Source organism: Camelina sativa, chromosome 20 (genome assembly GCF_000633955.1).
Source record: "Camelina sativa cultivar DH55 chromosome 20, Cs, whole genome shotgun sequence".
NCBI lineage: Eukaryota > Viridiplantae > Streptophyta > Magnoliopsida > Brassicales > Brassicaceae > Camelina > Camelina sativa.
In genome coordinates, this window is record NC_025704.1 from 7,849,372 (window position 1) to 7,866,545 (window position 17,174).

Genomic DNA, 17,174 nt, shown 5'->3' on the forward strand with positions numbered 1-17,174 from the left:
TGATTTGGTTTTTTAGTGGCGACTCATCCATGATCATCGGTTTTGGTTTTCTTTTTCATCTGGGTTTTGTTCGATTTTAGTGTTTTTTGCTGTTCTTGTTATATCTACGAACAAGGAAACGAAATCAATTATAAAGTCAGTGGCTTTTTGAGTGAAAGATTCTTAATTTGATATATGGTTGTTTGTTTCAAATTGAATTATAAATAAAGTTGTAAACTTTGTTGTTTTGAAGGTGATGTTGTTGTTGTGGAAGATGGCAAAAACGTAGCGAAAGGAAGAAACCGTCAAGTTCTTGGTGATATAGGTAATGTTGTTCGAGGAAATTACCCAAAGAACAAGCTGGGAAAGGTCAATCATCGTCCTCGTACACGGTCTCAGAATCCGAATCCCTCACTTCTTGTGGATGAGAATCTCAAAGTTTGTTCCTTTTCCCCTGTCTTTTAATGAACAGATTAGGGTGTTTTTTTTCGTTTGATTTGATGTGCTCATTGTTATTTGTTTTGATCTGTAAAAACCTGTAGTCAAGAGAGTCGCAATACCAAAGCCAAAGAAAGCAGCTGGGAAATCAAAGGTTGTAGAGGTGATTGAGATAAGCTCAGACAGTGATGAAGAACATAGTTTAGTAGTTGTCCGAGAGAAGAAGGCTACTAAGAAGAAATCAACCACTTACACATCTGTTCTTACTGCTAGAAGCAAGGTATAAATTTCACTTTGTGAATTGATGATTCTTGGTTTTGAAAGTAAGAAGATGTTTGGTCTGTTCTGAATTATCTCTTTTTGTTTCTTTTGTTTGCTTTTCAGGCTGCTTGTGGTATAGAGAAGAAACAGAAAGAAGTGATTGTTGATATTGATTCTGCTGATGCTAAGAATGACCTTGCAGCTGTCGAATATGTGGAAGAGATCTACCGTTACTACAAGTCTGTTGAGGTTAGTATACTACTTATATAAATCATGAATCTTTCCTTGTGGTATGAACTTGTTTATTTAAAGTTCTCATTTGAATTGGCAGAGTGAATGGAGACCACGAGATTACATGCATTCACAACCTGAGATTAATGAAAATATGAGATTGATTCTGGTGGAGTGGTTGATAGACGTACATGTCCGATTCGAGCTAAACCCAGAGACGTTTTACCTCACTGTTCACATTCTGGATCGGTTCTTATCGGTTAAGCCAGTGCCTAGAAAAGAACTGCAGCTAGTTGGTCTCAGTGCTCTTCTCATGTCTTCCAAATACGAAGAGATCTGGCCACCACATGTAATAGAAACAGAGAACTCCTAAATCATTTGTAGCTTCTGATTATGATTCTTCTTGTCTTCAGCTTCTGAATTATAATTCTTTTGCAGGTGGGGGACCTAGCTGATATTGCAGACCATGCATACAGTCACAAACAGATTCTGGTGATGGAGAAGACTATACTGTCTACTCTCGAGTGGTACTTGACAGTTCCGACTCATTATGTTTTCCTTGCTCGCTTCATCAAAGCTTCCATCAAAGCTTCATCAAAGCTTCCATTATGTTCCGATTCAAATGTTTGTTTTTGTTTTGATGTTTTTATGTTATATGTTTTCTGTTATTAATTTCTTAATTGTATGTTTTTGTTTTTTCAACTTTAAATAATTAATCTTTAAAATTTCAAAATATTATTATTTTATTTGGGGGACCAAATACAAATAGACACCAATGCTCCTACTAAAAATAAGAAACTATCAAAATATTATTATTAAATATGGGGGACCAAAAAAAGTCCCCAACCAATGTGGATGCTCTTAGCAAGTGCCAAGACTCTTTTCCTAAATCAATTTTTCAGGCAAAATATTCTCCCCATCATCGTCCAGTAAAAATCAAGTTTGTTTCTCTGATGATTGATTTGTGAGATACTCTGATGATGATTGATTTGTGAACTTATCATGTCATTAGCCTTTGACAGAAATCGTAACATACAGTATTCAAAATTTTGTCAGTCTCAAAACTATAACTAAGGATCACAGTACTCAACAAGAATAAAGAAGTGATTAACATAAAACAATGTAGCATACATGTATGATTTGCTCAAAGAAAACGAGGTGTAGAAAAAAGTGTCTTAAAATAGATACGGGGTATAACGCAAAGATAATCAAAGGTGGAGGGGTGACTTGTAAATTAATCACGAAGGAGTTTCGTATTCGTTCTTCCACCCTTGGATTAATAATAAAGTTCATTGATCTTGACGGTCAAGAATCACGCCACCTGTTAGTTTCAGTACACTTGAGTGCAGTGGATACCCAGACTAGTACTAACTCAAACCTCGTGCTTCAAGAATGGATGATACAACAGTGGCGTTTTAGACCAAAAGAGTCTCTCTTCTTCTTCTTCTTCTTCGTTTCTTTTTCTTCTTCTTCCTTCTCCACCAGAATTGGGTTTTAGGGTCATCTTCTCTTTCTTTTTTTCCAAAGAAACAATTCAAATGGAGAACCTAACCCTAGTTTCTTGCTCTGCTTCTTCTCCACAGCTGTTAATCGGATGCAATTTCACTTCCTCGCTTAAAAACCCAGTAGGGTTTTCTCGTCAGACTCCCAAAATTGTCCTCCGCTGCTCCAAAATCTCCGCCTCTGCTCAATCTCAGTCTCCCTCTTCGCCCCCGGAGAATGAAACTGGTTAGTTTGCAACTCTCACTCATACCGCTATGATTTGTGATGGAAAAGTTCGTTACTTTTTTCCAGTTTCTTGCATGTATCAGTAGAATTGAAACTCAACTTGTAAACCCTTTTCGACTAGTAAGAGATTAGCTTATGAATTTCTCTTATCTCACTTAAAGATCCACACTTTGTGAATCTTGCAATTCGAATTCTGTAAATGCCTTGTTAACTTCTGTTCATTTGCAGTGGTTGTGAAGCATAGAAGCAAAGCTTTTGCAAGTATTTTTTCATCGAATCGTGATAAACAGACAACTTCTGTTGCTCCCCCTAGTGTGCCTGTGCCGCCACCATCTTCATCAACCATGTAAGTTTTGTTCCTGGTTTTGGAAAATGTTCTTTGTTTATATATTGTTTGATTCTTGGTACTTAACTTGTGTTTTTTTCACTTGTAGAGGATCACCACTTTTCTGGATTGGTTGTGGAGTTGGGCTATCAGCTTTGTTCTCATTGGTGACTGTCATGATTCCTTGATACATTTTCTTTCTTGCTTCAGTATCGAAGAATAGTTACCTGATTTTTATTTTGTTTTGATGGCATTGCAGGTAACTTCAAACTTAAAGGTAAAAATTCGAGGCTCTGTTTGCTTTATGGGAAATTTGTTCTCTAGTCTTTTGCAGAACCATGATTTTATGCTTCATGTTATCTCTAGTGTGTAGTGCTCATGTATCTGAAATAGTATTATCAACTAAATTGGTTATCTTAATAAGGGAACAGTTTGCTCACACTTTTTGAACCATATATTTAAGCATGGAACATTTGCCTCTCTCTTTTTTGGGTAGTCACTTGATTTGTAGATAGAAATCTACATACCGTTATGGTTTTAGTGATGCAATTCAGGTATTCATACCTATAATCATTTTCATAACTATTTGATTGAAATATACTTCACAAGTTCTCAATACTTTCCCTCATCATTCTCTAACTGGCTCGAACTGGCTGTTACTCTCTCTGGGCTTCTTTTTGGCTTTCGTTTCAGAAATATGCAATGCAAACAGCTATGAAGACGATGATGAACCAGATGAATACGCAAAATAGTCAGTTTAATAATCCTGGATTCCCATCAGGATCACCTTTTCCGTTTCCATTTCCTCCTCAAACAAGTCCTACTTCCTCGCCATTCCAGTCTCAATCCCCCTCTTCAGGTGCCACTGTTGATGTGATGCCGTCAAAAGTTAATACTCCTCCTTCGACTAAACCGCAACCTACCCCTACAAAGGATATAGAAGTGGATAAGCCAAGTGTTGTTTTGGAGGAAAGCAAAGAAAAGAAAGAAGAAAAGAACTATGGTAGATTCTTTTGTCAAAAATCAACCTCTTCTCATTTGTACCTTCAATTTTAACGTTCTTCCTTTCGCATTTTCTAAGCTTCTAATTTGGAATCTGTTAAAACTTTGGAATGGATGCAGCCTTTGAAGACGTCTCACCTGAGGAAACCACAAAAGAAAGCCCTTTTAGCAACTATGCTGAAATCTCTGAAACTAGTCCCCCCAAAGAAACTCGCTTGTTTGAGGATGTAAGTTTCTTTTTCTTTTGTATCTGCACAGCACACCAAGTGGTGATTTGAAACGTGACCTAACTTGCTAACCCAGGAGATTTCTATGCTCTCTTTTTTGATCTTTGGATGAAGGTTTTGCAAAATGGAGCTGGTCCGGCAAATGGTGCCACTGCTTCAGAGGTTTTTCAATCTTTGGGTGAGTTAATGAATTGCAGTTTTCATCACTTGCAGAGCCCTTTGCTTGATTCATGATTAAGGCTAGAGATTTTCGTTTTATTCTATACCCTGTGCCTACTATTAAAAACAAGGGAGGATATTTAAATTGGTGATAGAGGAATGATTTGGCTTTGAGAGAATTTACTTCATTACTTATGACCTTCTGCTTGTCGTTGCTCTGTATTGTTATAAGACATGCAACACTATGGAATACTTGTTACTGTATATAGAGTTTACTCAGGCAATGAACAGTACATAAGGTTGTTTCTTCGGATCTCTGATTTTGGTATACAGGCATATTAGTATAGCTATATGCTTCATATCTCATTTATTATGAAATTTTTTTCTCTCATTTGCGTGCATAATAGTCTTTCTTTCCTTCTGAATCGTTGGTCTCTCCGATGTTTACACAGGTGGTGGGAAAGGAGGGCCGGGTTTGTCAGTAGAAGCTTTAGAGAAAATGATGGAAGATCCAACAGTTCAGAAGATGGTTTACCCGTAACTCATCTCCCCTATCACATTATCTTCATATGCTTCCCTTCCGTTTATCTTTAAAACTGGTTTCTTAGAGGACATTTGGTAACATGCAGATACTTGCCTGAAGAGATGAGGAACCCAGAAACTTTCAAATGTAAGTCTGTTAATATGTAGTCCTGTTATTATTATCATCTTTGTTCTTGTTTCTCAGTTTTAGAAAAAAGGTTAGGTAACTATCTTTGAATGGAAACCTAGAACTAGTTTATACCAGGGGATTTCAGAATTGTCTTCACTTCACCTAACCCAGTCGTGAAAAAAATGATCTAATTGACTTACCATCTCGACTTGAAATTTTGTAGGGATGCTTAAAAATCCTCAGTACCGTCAACAGTTACAGGACATGCTGTAAGCTCCATTTTACAAACAGATTTATTTATTTTCCATTGCTTTTAAGAATCTCTAAACATATATAATTAAGAAATACTTTTGTTTGTTACATGGATTTAGGAATAACATGAGCGGGAGTGGTGAATGGGACAAGCGAATGACAGATACCTTGAAGAATTTTGATCTGAATAGCCCTGAAGTGAAGCAACAATTCAGTAAGACAAATCTCAGTTTCTTCTACCAAGTTGATGATACTATTATTTTTTGTGACGTAACACAGGATTGATACTCATTGATTGAAACCATACGTATGTGCTCAGATCAAATAGGACTGACTCCAGAAGAAGTCATATCTAAGATCATGGAGAACCCTGATGTAGCCATGGCATTCCAGAATCCGAGAGTCCAAGCAGCGTTAATGGAAGTACGTATTCTTTCACTTGAATGAGAGGAATGGCTTTTGAGATTCCACATTTTCTCATACACAAAAGCAAAACGTATAATTGACTGATAATTGTTGTTGGCTGCAGTGCTCAGAGAACCCAATGAACATCATGAAGTACCAGAACGACAAAGAGGTAATACTGAAATCTTCTGATACACTTCCTCTACGTTCGTTCTCCGAAAGAGAATCATAAGGAGAATACTTGTGTAAGAAACTTGATGTTTTGTTTTGTGTTGTGTTGCAGGTAATGGATGTGTTCAACAAGATATCGCAGCTCTTCCCAGGAATGACGGGTTGATTAAAAAAAGCTCACGTCTTTTGGTTTTGTAAACTCATTGGCTCAAAATGTCACCATGTCTTTTAGCTTTTTGTAGGAGAAAAACATGCTTCTTTTTTTTCGGTGAAAAGATTGTTTAGTTTTTGGTCAGATCAGAGAGAGAATTGTGTAAACCCCATATTCATCTTATATCTCCGTCTGTAGACGTTTGTGTTTGTAGCGTTTGGTTTTGATACATTTGTTTTGTTGTCTTATAAAAAGTCCATAAAGAGCAAANAGATGGTTTCAGTCAAAAAAAAAAAAAAAAAAAAAAAAAAAAAAAAAAAAAAAGGGAAAGTGACGTGGCGATATTGAGGCGGTTTAATGAACCGGTTTGGTGGGTCCCATCTTTCAAGAAATCTTAAGTCTCTCTCGGAATCGGAGAAAGGTTTAGTTTTTCCTCCGTACGTCGGTCGTTTGTCGGGAGAATTTGGCGCGTGAAATCGTTCGCTCCGGTCGAATACTTTCTGTCTCTCCGACGGCCTCGATTCGTCGGTAAGTGTATCTTTCTCTCTTCAAATTTGTGTTTCCCTGCGTCATATTATATATAGCCTGACTCTTTGGGGGGGAACGATTGAGAAAGCTTTTTCCTTTTTATATATTTGTCTCTGTACTTATTATTTATGCAAAGAACATAACTTTATCATTGGAATTGGATATTAACTATGGAAGTTGCAGAGACATTACAATGACTGTCGTGTTTTTTTTGGTAACCTAATCGTCATTGTCTAATCTTTCGGCTTTATATTTTGGATTTTGGTTTTAATTCATAGGGTTTTCTGGGGAAGCCTAAAAGATGAAGTCTACTAGTGATAGTAAGGACGGTAGACTCTCAGCAGCCTCTAGAGCTGCAGTTAACAAAATTCTTGACAGAAGAACTTCTCGAGGCAAGAAGAAGCAAGATGACAACTTTGATTCCTCAAAGGTTTTTGTCTCTTCTCTTTATGCCTAGAACATTTTATTCTTATGGTGATTTTACTACTGGTACTTAAAGGAGGAGCAGCCAATTTTATTATAGATTGTTTTTTCTTTTGCCAAAAGATTATTTTCTCTATAGTTCCTCTGTTGTCTGGGAGTGTTAAAGATTATTTTAATTTTCTATCTTTGCAGCGGGATAAAAGTGTAAATGACAAGGGGAAGCAAGCCGTTAAGGCAACTTTAACTGATAACGTTCTAGATGACAGGGAATGTGTTACAATTGTACTCTCGGATGATGATGATATGAATGATTCAGACTGGGAAGACTGTCCAATTCCTAGTCTTGATAACACGGTTGATGCTAATGTTGATGACACGGTTGATACTTATATTGATGACACTAGAGAGTTAACCATAGAATTTGATGATGATGTTCCTGAAGCTAAGAAGCAGAAGAGTGCATACCGTGCAACAGCAAAAGACAAGGTATACTGTGCTTAAAGGAAATCTCAGGAGTTGCTATATGATTACTTCTGTTTCGTCTCCAAATATGAGTGGTAGCTAAAGAGATTCGGATTTTGTCTTTTAAGGAACGGGCGGAACTTGTACATAAGGTTCACTTGCTCTGTTTGCTCGCAAGAGGGAGGATAGTTGACAATGCTTGTAATGATCCCTTGATTCAGGTAAACAAATTGTATCCATCAATTACAACTGTGTTACCTGTTGCTGAAAAGATCTGTCTTTTCTTATTGCTTGCTTAGGTTGCATCCTGCGTTAAAATTTTACCTAATCTTTAAGTTTTATTCGCAGGCTGCCTTGCTTTCACTTCTGCCATCATACTTATCAAAAGTAGCGAATATCGAGAAAGTTACTGTCAGGGATGTAGCCCCTCTTCTTCGTTGGGTATGGGTTTACTGGCCTGTAGCTTTTATTTTGTTCTGTTGGAATGTTAAAACAACTTTTCCCTGGCTTATATTGTAGGTTCGTGAAAACTTTTCCGTTAGGTGTACTCCCAGTTCTGAGAAAACTTTTCGTACTTCCCTAGCATTTGCTCTTGAATCTCGTAAAGGCACAGCTGAAGAGGTAAGCTTGTGATCAGATTTGTGACATTGAACCTTTTTATTATTTGGTTAACTTCAATTTGCTAATCTCAGTTTGCAAACAAGTTAGCTTCCTTTTTCCAAAGTATCTTTGAATATCTGCTTGTGAAGATTACTCTGTTTGGCTATTCCAAAGTTAATCCTTCTTTTAGGAAAGTAGTGGTCCAATATTGATCAAAGTCAATTCTATAGGAAACTTATGGAATCCTTTTTGCAGCTTGCAGCACTGTCTGTTGCTTTGTTTAGAGCATTAAAGCTCACAACTCGGTACGTAATACTTTTTACTATTGCCACAATATAGTATTTATATTTGGTTTCCAGGCTTGGTTTGAATCTGTTTATTGCTCTGTGTATCAATGACACCTTGTCATGACTATATGAGAGCTCCACTCTTGCACGTTTAATGTTTTTCCTCAGTCACATTTGGCTAAGTTTTCAGCTTCATAACTTTCATTGCCATTTGATGTTGTGCTTTTCAAGATTAATCTTTGTCAGATAGCTATTTACAGTACCATAGTTTCTGAAGTGTTGCTTATTTATAATACTTATGCCTTAGTATGCCAAGTATATTTCGAGTTTTTTGTACTAATTTTAGTTTCGCAGGTTTGTGTCTATTCTTGATGTTGCATCCTTAAAACCAGGGGCCGATAAGGACGAATCATCAGGTCAAAACCGAGGTAAAATGAAGCATGGGGTATTCAGGACCTCAACGCTTATGGTACCAAAACAGCAGGCCATCTCGTCATACCCAAATAAATCTTCTTCCCATGTTGAGGATAAAAGTGTCTGTGAAACGTCTGAGCCTCAGCATAGGAACTCCCTGCGATATGATCAGTTGCAACACAATACAGTCAATTCATCTTGCGAAGCAGGAACGTCTAGTAAATCTGGTGGAACAAAGAGGAAAGGAGATGTAGAATACGAGATGCAAATAGCCATGGCTTTGAGTGCAACTGCAGACAACCAACAACGCTCTAAAGTGAACGAGAAAACGAAAATTCGTAAAATAACAAAAATAATTGATGGCCCGTCAGTTTCTGACCAAGTAATATCCACGGCTATCGGTTCTAAGAAAGTAGATTCTCCCCTTTGTTGGGCTGAGGTGTATTGCAATGGGGAAAACATGGATGGGAGATGGGTCCATGTGGATGCTGTTAATGGAATGATAGATGCAGCGCAAAACGTTGAAGCTACAACTACCGCTTGCAAAACCTCTCTTAGATATGTTGTCGCTTTTTCTGGTGGTGGAGCCAAAGATGTCACTCGCAGGTTTCTATTACCTGTATTACAGTTGCTTTATTGGAGGTGGAGCCAAAGATCTTCTTTACATCTAGTTTCCTTTGACATTTTTCTTATTCAGGTACTGTACAAAATGGCACACTATTTCATCCAAAAGGGTGTGTTCAGTGTGGTGGGATATGGTATTAGCACCGTTAATACATCTAGAGTCAGCCGCAACTCACAATGAAGACATTGCTAACAGAGTTTCATTGAGTAGCTCTTCCTATGGTATAAGGAGTGCTCTTGAAGATATGGAGTTGGCTACGCGGTCGTTGACTGAGCCGCTTCCTACTAACCAGCAGGTAAATTTGGTGTAACCTGGCAAACATATTTAAAACTCATGCTTCACTTAAACGGTTGAACTATCAACGATCCCTTTATTTAATCTTGCAGGCCTATAAAAGCCACGAACTCTATGCTATTGAGAAATGGCTTCACAAGAACCAGATACTTCACCCAAAAGGTCCAGTTCTGGGATTTTGCAATGGTCATCCAGTATATCCTCGAACCTGTGTGCGGACTCTTAAAACAAAAGAAAGATGGCTTCATGATGGGCTACAACTTAAGGCGAATGAAGTTCCCTCAAAGGTTTCCGTCTTTTGTTCTCCCCCTGATGATTATCTTAGTCATTTCCGGTTTGATGATCAACTCTTGAAGTCTATTATTACCTTAGATTCTGAAGCGTAACTCGAAGTTCAAGAAAGTAAAAATTTCTGGAGATGGCGACTGTGACATCAGAGGTGGTTCTTATTGCATGGAACTATATGGGAAGTGGCAAATGGAACCATTGTGTCTCCCTCACGCTGTTAATGGAATTGTGCCCAAGGTAAAACAAATAGTGTTGTGTTTGTTATATGGCTTCCATGGAATCCATAGAAATCTCCCAAAAAGTTATCCCTCGACAGTTGCAACTCCATTAATACTTTAAAACCAAACATAACACACAATAGTGTATAAAGTGTGAAGTCCTTTTTTTCAGAACGAACGCGGTCAAGTTGATGTCTGGTCTGAGAAATGCCTTCCACCTGGAACAGTCCACCTAAAGCTTCCTCGAATATTTTCGGTTGCTAAGAGATTTGGTATAGATTATGCACCTGCCATGGTTGGTTTCGAGTACAGAAGTGGAGGTGCTACTCCTATTTTTCAAGGTATTGTGGTCTGTACCGAGTTCAAAGACACAATCCTCGAGGTACAGTCTCCATAACTTATGATCTGAAACACAAGAGACTTCCACCATGTTCTTGAATATAGATCCTTTGGTTTTTATCTCACTTTGTTGGTTTTGGTTAGGCATATGCAGAAGAACAAGAAAAGAGAGAAGAGGAGGAGAGAAGAAGAAATGAAGCACAAGCAGCTTCAAGATGGTATCAGCTTCTTTCGTCGATCTTAACCCGTGAAAGATTGAAAAACCGTTACGCAAATAACTCCACCAGTGTCGAAACGAAGAGTTTGGAAGTGAATTCAGTGCCTATCATTAAGGCCAAGAATGTGAAATCACCTGAAAAGCAGAGAGTGACTAAGACTGGAGGAGGAGGAAGGTCACGAGTAAGAAAGACTCGTAATGAAGACGAAAGCCATGAGCATGTGTTTCTTGAGGACCAAGAAACCTTTGATGAGGAAACCTCTGTGAAAACAAAACGCTGCAAATGTGGCTTTTCTGTCGAAGTTGAACAAATGTAGATGTTACGTTGTTGCTGTTTAGATTTTGATGATTTCTGATCAATTTAGTTTTTTTTTTAACCAATATCCGAGAAATGAACCCTGAGCGCCGAGCGGACATATATCTCAAACCTAAACCTTCTGTCTGGAAATAATAGCTTCCAAAATATAGATCATAGTAACATTAGCAATATTTTTTGATGTAATGTATTAGCCACATTCCCATATGCAGATTTAGAAAGGTCATCATGGTGGCCCCCTTTGAACACCACAACTTGAGATGTACGTAAAATAATTAAATCATTAGTAACAATGTGACTTAATCATAGCGTATAAATAACTTATTATGTATTTAGATCCCTAATTTTTTGTTATAATAATTAAAAATCAAATTAGAATCTCAAACACTAAACAAAACAAACTAAATATAACAAACAAATGGTCATGAAGTATATTGCGGATTAAAAAACTAATATAAATATTTAGCCGTACAAACAGTCGGAAAATTTAATTATTTCTCTATTTACAAAACATCTAATATTTAACAAACAAATACAACATAAAATATAAATAATAATAAAATTGTATACACGCGGTGTACCACGGGTTAAAATCTAGTCTATAGGTAAGATTAATAGCATTTTTAACTTCCTAATTTTATATACAAATTAAGTTTCAAGAGTTGATATAAAACTTGTTGAGATTGCGTGAATATATATAGCGGCGATCACGACATGGTAGCACCTTTCATCCCAACACAAGCATGGATAAGGTCTATAAATTACTCCATCATTGATGATTGGAGGCCATGGATGATAAACAATCAAGTTGCTGGTTACACTCAGACTTATGCCAATAAGATGACATTTGCAACTGTCAAAGCAAGTCTCCATTGCCTTTATACAAATCTTTTTTTCTTTTTTTTTTTTGAACTTTGCATATGAAAAGGGTTTAAGATTTGATTTTAAATTTTTAGGGAGGTGGACATACAGCAGAATACAAACCAGAGGAAAGCATTATCTTGTTCCAGAGGTGGTTAACTGGCCAACGTCTATAAAATCCCTCTTAATTAATGCTACATTCATTGATAATTTTATCATAATCTTGCGTTTGTTATTTGTAAAATTGTTGTTAAATCATTTTTTAATGGCATCATGCACGGATTAAGGATGTCTAATCCGGTTAAGAGTTTAAAAATTGGATTAGCCATAAATGATCGAGTTTAGAAATTTCTAAAATCAAGTAAGTGAAACTGAATCTAAAAATGGATATATCTAAAAAGAAAACCAAACAAAAGAATAAAAAAAGAGGGAGTCAAGAAATTGAAATTAGAACTGAGATAACCGAATTCGGTTTGGTCTAATAAACCGGAATCTCCCATTTAAAAAATTCAGGTGAATTAGAAACCGGTTAAGAGTTGTGAGGTTTTACCACTTCTTCTTCTTCTTTCTTCTCTCAGAGAGATTGGGAACGAAACTGGGACTCAAGCTTTGAAGCATGAGGAGATCGATTTCTTCGAAAGCCAAGTCCTTTCTTCATCGGAATCTTCTCGATAAAGGTAATCCCAGAACCTCTCCGTCGTCTTCTCCGTTTAGCATTTGCGGTTTCTGTTTCTCCAAACGAGCTCATTATTCCGGTGGCAGTGATTACCGAGAAATGTTGAGAAACGGGATTCAGTTTATGAAACTAGACGAATCGCTTGATCTCTTCTTTCACATGGTTCAGTGTCGTCCTCTTCCTTCAATTGCTGATTTCAGTAGGTTATTAAGTGCCATCTCCAAGATGAAGAAGTACGATGTTGTGATCTATCTTTGGGAACAGATGCAAATGTTAGGGATCCCTCATAATCTCTATACTTGCAATATCTTGTTGAATTGTTTCTGTAGATGCTCTCAGTTCTCTCTTGCGTTGTCGTTTCTTGGGAAGATGATGAAACTTGGTCATGAGCCTAGCATTGTCACTTTTGGTTCTTTGCTTTGTGGATTCTGTCGTGGTGGTAGGGTTTATGATGCTTTGTATATGTTTGAGAGAATGGTGGAAATGGGATATAAGCCTAATGTTGTGATCTACAATACAGTTATTGATGGTTTATGCAAAAGCAAACAGGTGGATAATGCGTTGGATCTGTTGAACCGAATGGAGAAAGATGGGGTTAGACCTGATGCTGTTACCTACAACTCTCTTGTATCTGGACTTTGTAATTCAGGTAGATGGAGTGATGCTACTCGAATGGTTAGCTATATGACCAAGAGAGAGATCTACCCTGATGTATTTACTTTCAATGCATTGATTGATGCGTGTGTGAAAGAAGGAAATATTCTAGAGGCTGAAGAATTGTACGAGGAGATGATACGGAGATCTCTGGTTCCTGATATTGTTACTTACAGTTTACTGATTTACGGGCTTTGTATGTACAGTCGCCTAGATGATGCAGAGCAAATGTTTTGTTTCATGGTTACCAAAGGTTGTTTCCCGGATGTTGTAACTTATAGTATTCTCATTAATGGATATTGCAAGTCTAAGAAAGTAGAGCATGGGATGAGACTCTTCTGCGAGATGTCTCAGAGAGGAGTGGTTAAGAATACAGTTACTTATACAATTCTTATCCAGGGTTATTGTCGAGCTGGAAAACTTAATGTTGCTGAAGAAATCTTCAGACGGATGGTTTTTTCTGGTGTGACTCCTAATATTGTTACTTACAATGTTTTGTTACATGGTCTATGTGATATTGGGAAGATAGAGAAAGCATTGGTGATATTGGCGGATATGCAAAAGAGTGGAATGGATGCTGATATCGTTACATATAATATCATCATTGGCGGGATGTGTAAGGCTGGTGAGGTGGCAGATGCTTGGGATTTATATTGTAGCCTCAATCACAAAGGACTTATGCCAGATATTTGGACATACACCACGTTGATGTTAGGATTGTACAAGAAAGGTCTACGGCGTGAAGCAGATGGGCTGTTTAGAAAAATGATAGAAGATGGGATTTTGCCAAATGAATGTTTTGAGTAGTGAAGCTAGTTAGGATTAAGTGCATCAGCTTAAGTATCTCAAGGGGAGCTTGCAAGATATTAATATCCGGGTCAGGTTCCTTCCTTCCTTGAGATGTTTGGCTCTGGAAAGATCAACTCAGATATTTCGAAGACAATTTTGGGACACTATGGAATGAGCTGATTTCAGATGTTCATATGTATTAGGAGAAACCATAGACACTGTGAATTTAGAGCGTAAGCTGCATAGTGGATTTATTGACAGACATTACAGTATTGAAGCTCGCACATATGTGTATTCGATTTCTCTCCGAGAGGATGTTTACCCTTGAAATGAAAAAGTCAGGTCTTTCAAAACCAAGTTAACCAAGTTGGGATTCTATGAGGAACGCCAGATCTTGATTTGAAGCCATGTTCTCAAGTCACTGACTTATCTCAGTCTAAAGTTGTACATTCTTTCATATGGCCTGTATCCTAATGTTTTTGATGTATTCTTTAACAAAGTTTCTGTAACAAATTTTTTGTATGTATACCTCTTACAAAGTTATGTACCATCTCTTAGGTTTCTTTATATCACTTTCAGTGAAGCTTGCGGAGTGTGTTGTAAACTTGTTAGAGAACATTATTACTTGTCAGCAGAAAGAAAAACGAAAATCTTGACGTATGTTATGTAACACTAGTTACTCCATGTAACACGTAATATTTCTTACTCTGGGTTGTAATGAACTTTGTCACTTCCAATATAAAAAATCTCAGAACTTGTGAAATTATTAGATTCCTTCCGTTGACACTGCATTTAACTTACAGTAGTGCAAGAGAATCTACCCTTTTGAGCTGTGCACGATAATGATTACATTGAATCTTCAACGAAACTATATACAGCTACAAAGCAGATAAATACATCTTCAAGACAGAAGCTTCGTTTCATAGATTGTATTATTCACTGTATGTCTCCAGTCTGGAAAAAACCATAAATGATGAGAGTAGTAGAGTGGTAAAAGATCTGAACCATCACCAATGTGTGAATGTATGAATAGAAGCCAGAGACAATACAAGCTTCTCTAATTCTACATAGATAAAGAAACAATACAACAGATCTAACTAAAGCATTTCAATATATCCTCAATGCGCGATAAAAAGCGCAATGGCTCCAGTTTTGTACAGTTTTACAGCTCTCTTCTAACTTCTGCTTCAGTTTATACAGTATCCTGTGAAGTAGCCATACAGTTAACTGGGTATTGAAGGAGTTCCATAGTTAATTCACAATGCCAAGAAGCGATAAAAGAGAAAGAAACCAAACCTTGCTCGTCTGTTGTTTGGTGGTGCCAGCCAATTGATGTGTCCTGCATGCAAAGTTTTACCGATAAACATACAGAATCATGATATGATATATAAGAATTTGACATTGTGGAGGAAAAGAACAGTGAATATTCTGAAGAGGTTGTTACCATGGTGATGAGGATTGGCTGATACCGAGCCCATTGCAAGTGAGTATCATTCCCTTAAATCTGGCGAGATATTCCTATTCAAGAATGAGTTGGGATCATCTCAAATTGTCAGTCAAAACCTAGATATCATGTTCTTTACAAATGTAAAACAACTGTTTGCAAATACCAAGAAGATAATGTTACATACCCGTAAAGTATACTTGTGGATCTCATAAATACCGGTGAAATCATACTCAAAACGTTTAGCAGGGTCCATCAGCACTGCCAAAAAGAAAGAAGAAGCTAAATCACATTACGAAATCAATTAATACAAGACACTGAGAAAGAGAGAGAGAGCATTGTGCTCTATCAAATTCTCAAGTGGCGATAGAAAACATTTCATACTAAAAGTCAGTCAATAAAGGATCAAGAGATGAAGATAATGCAAATGATAGTTATGTAGAGTTGTAGACCACTGTCAAACAAAAAGGCTGTGACATGTTAAAGAGAAACAAGTACACAGAAGTGAAGAGATCTCAGGGGACGTAAAGTTATCAGATGTCTGAGACTAGATATAGTTGTATCAATACTAAAACAGAGTTAATGAACAATAAAGGTTAAGGAGGTAAATGGATAAAGCTAAAGGCTTAAGCAGTTTGTTCTCTCACTGCTATACTTTGTTTCATCTCGTCTTCCTAAAACGTCTATCTGCTTTCTAAATGTTTCCTTTTTTCTAAATTTACCACTCTACTTCTTCTCTCTCTGTAATGTATTTTCTTTCTTTCTAGACCAATGAAGATAGGGAAATACCAATGAAGCTTGCCACTATCCTAGGGTACTTATGTTCCGATGCATTGAAACCGTCTAAGCAAAAGAAAGACGTACCATTATAAGCTTCATTAATCTCTTGAAATTTCTCTGTAGCTGCACTATCGCCTTTGTGCTTATCAGGATGCCACTTCTGTAGAATGGATACACAAAAATCAAAAACATCCTCAGCAAAATTCATTCTTCTAAAGACAGATATCTAAACAACGGATATTGGAAAAGGGTTAAATGAGTTGACAAACCAAAGCAAGCTTCCGATAATTCAGTCTGATCAAGTCTTCAGTTGCGTCGTAATCAACTTCTAGAATCTTATAGTAATCCTACAAAACAAACAAACAAACGAAATGGGCATTCGTGAAAATGATAAGAGAACATACAAACATAATCATTATCCAGAAATTTCAAGAACAGAACTCAAACGTTCAGATTCCACTCAAACCAAAACCAGACATTATCTAATAATTTGGTTCCATGGAGAACTCATGCATTTTCACCTAAGAATAAAAAAAAAAAAAAAAATCAAACTTTGGATTGGAAACCTTAGGGGGAGACTTTTCATGGTCTTCCATCTGACAGAGACACGAACAGAGGAAGAATCTCCTCGCACATCATCAGACAGAGACAAAACAGAAACCCCAGAACCCTAACGTAAAAGGGGGATTAGGTTTTTCTTTTCCGTTCAACAAAATCGAAACTTTTTGAGGAAAATGGAAAAAGTTTCAATCGAATCTTGTGGATTGCTTTCTCAGTAATATCGGCGGAAGAAGAAGAAAGGCTTTGGCTTTATGCGTTTTTCGGTTCCTTTTGGATATTTTGGTGATTGATTTGTGACGAGGCCACCACCGGCCAATGTTTATCTCTCTCTCTCTCTCTTTGTCCTTTTTTCTTTTTTTGGTATTTTTTTACGGATTATTTCAAACCTTATCTAGTTTGTATAAATATTAAGATCTT

General features: G+C 37.1%; 5 protein-coding genes across 6 annotated transcripts in view; 4 read left to right on the forward strand and 1 right to left on the reverse strand.

The window, feature by feature from the left end:
* The window catches only part of LOC104772299 (cyclin-B1-1-like), a 5,655-nt gene extending 3,647 nt beyond the window's left edge, over positions 1-2,008 (forward strand). The window contains exons 3-8 of the mRNA XM_019241820.1: positions 210-417; positions 512-697; positions 802-927; positions 1,010-1,258; positions 1,348-1,551; positions 1,922-2,008. Of these exons, the coding sequence (XP_019097365.1) occupies positions 210-417; positions 512-697; positions 802-927; positions 1,010-1,258; positions 1,348-1,551; positions 1,922-2,008 (1,060 nt within the window). The remainder of the gene's footprint in view (positions 1-209; positions 418-511; positions 698-801; positions 928-1,009; positions 1,259-1,347; positions 1,552-1,921) is intronic.
* Positions 2,300-6,212, forward strand: LOC104769945 (protein TIC 40, chloroplastic). Its single transcript, XM_010494272.1, has 14 exons — positions 2,300-2,637; positions 2,866-2,983; positions 3,072-3,129; positions 3,222-3,239; positions 3,656-3,965; positions 4,085-4,191; positions 4,306-4,369; positions 4,803-4,887; positions 4,980-5,020; positions 5,226-5,271; positions 5,374-5,468; positions 5,574-5,677; positions 5,784-5,831; positions 5,943-6,212. The coding sequence occupies exons 1-14, from the start codon at positions 2,448-2,450 to the stop codon at positions 5,994-5,996; spliced, it is 1,338 nt and encodes a 445-aa protein (XP_010492574.1). The 5' UTR covers positions 2,300-2,447; the 3' UTR covers positions 5,997-6,212.
* On the forward strand, positions 6,390-11,043 carry LOC104769946 (DNA repair protein RAD4-like). Its single transcript, XM_010494273.2, has 13 exons — positions 6,390-6,509; positions 6,788-6,939; positions 7,125-7,418; positions 7,523-7,615; positions 7,743-7,835; positions 7,914-8,015; positions 8,250-8,299; positions 8,636-9,301; positions 9,393-9,615; positions 9,707-9,901; positions 9,987-10,139; positions 10,293-10,502; positions 10,604-11,043. Exons 2-13 carry the CDS (start codon positions 6,811-6,813, stop codon positions 10,991-10,993), a joined length of 2,598 nt encoding a protein of 865 aa, XP_010492575.1. The 5' UTR covers positions 6,390-6,509; positions 6,788-6,810; the 3' UTR covers positions 10,994-11,043.
* LOC104769947 (pentatricopeptide repeat-containing protein At5g16640, mitochondrial) lies at positions 12,403-14,663 on the forward strand. Of its 2 annotated transcripts, XM_010494275.2 has the most exons (2): positions 12,444-12,530; positions 12,616-14,663. In XM_010494275.2, the coding sequence occupies exon 2, from the start codon at positions 12,629-12,631 to the stop codon at positions 13,988-13,990; it is 1,362 nt and encodes a 453-aa protein (XP_010492577.1). In that variant the 5' UTR covers positions 12,444-12,530; positions 12,616-12,628; the 3' UTR covers positions 13,991-14,663. The 2 variants fall into 2 exon arrangements, with proteins under 2 accessions (XP_010492576.1, XP_010492577.1); XM_010494274.2 differs by having other exon boundaries at positions 12,403-14,662.
* Positions 14,824-17,103, reverse strand: LOC109124449 (dnAJ-like protein slr0093). Its single transcript, XM_010494277.1, has 7 exons — positions 16,763-17,103; positions 16,466-16,543; positions 16,281-16,356; positions 15,604-15,677; positions 15,417-15,490; positions 15,269-15,311; positions 14,824-15,176 (listed from the first exon to the last, which is right to left on the reverse strand). Exons 1-7 carry the CDS (start codon positions 16,790-16,792, stop codon positions 15,165-15,167), a joined length of 387 nt encoding a protein of 128 aa, XP_010492579.1. The 5' UTR covers positions 16,793-17,103; the 3' UTR covers positions 14,824-15,164.

Bases quoted from the DNA above. Each gene is read 5' to 3' on its own strand.
- LOC104769946 (XM_010494273.2), top strand. From the start codon at position 6,811: ATGAAGTCTACTAGTGATAGTAAGGACGGTAGACTCTCAGCAGCCTCT. The intron at 7,419-7,522 runs GTATACTGTGCT...TTGTCTTTTAAG, and splicing joins GTGCAACAGCAAAAGACAAG to GAACGGGCGGAACTTGTACA. The intron at 10,140-10,292 runs GTAAAACAAATA...CCTTTTTTTCAG, and splicing joins TTAATGGAATTGTGCCCAAG to AACGAACGCGGTCAAGTTGA.
- LOC109124449 (XM_010494277.1), bottom strand. From the start codon at position 16,792: ATGGAAGACCATGAAAAGTCTCCCCCTAAG. The intron at 16,357-16,465 runs GTTTGTCAACTC...TCCATTCTACAG, and splicing joins ATTATCGGAAGCTTGCTTTG to AAGTGGCATCCTGATAAGCA. The intron at 15,312-15,416 runs GTAACAACCTCT...CTTTGCATGCAG, and splicing joins AGCCAATCCTCATCACCATG to GACACATCAATTGGCTGGCA.
- LOC104769945 (XM_010494272.1), top strand. From the start codon at position 2,448: ATGGAGAACCTAACCCTAGTTTCTTGCTCTGCTTCTTCTCCACAGCTG. The intron at 3,966-4,084 runs GTAGATTCTTTT...GAATGGATGCAG, and splicing joins GAAAGAAGAAAAGAACTATG to CCTTTGAAGACGTCTCACCT. The intron at 5,832-5,942 runs GTAATACTGAAA...GTTGTGTTGCAG, and splicing joins AGTACCAGAACGACAAAGAG to GTAATGGATGTGTTCAACAA.
- LOC104769947 (XM_010494274.2), top strand. From the start codon at position 12,470: ATGAGGAGATCGATTTCTTCGAAAGCCAAGTCCTTTCTTCATCGGAAT.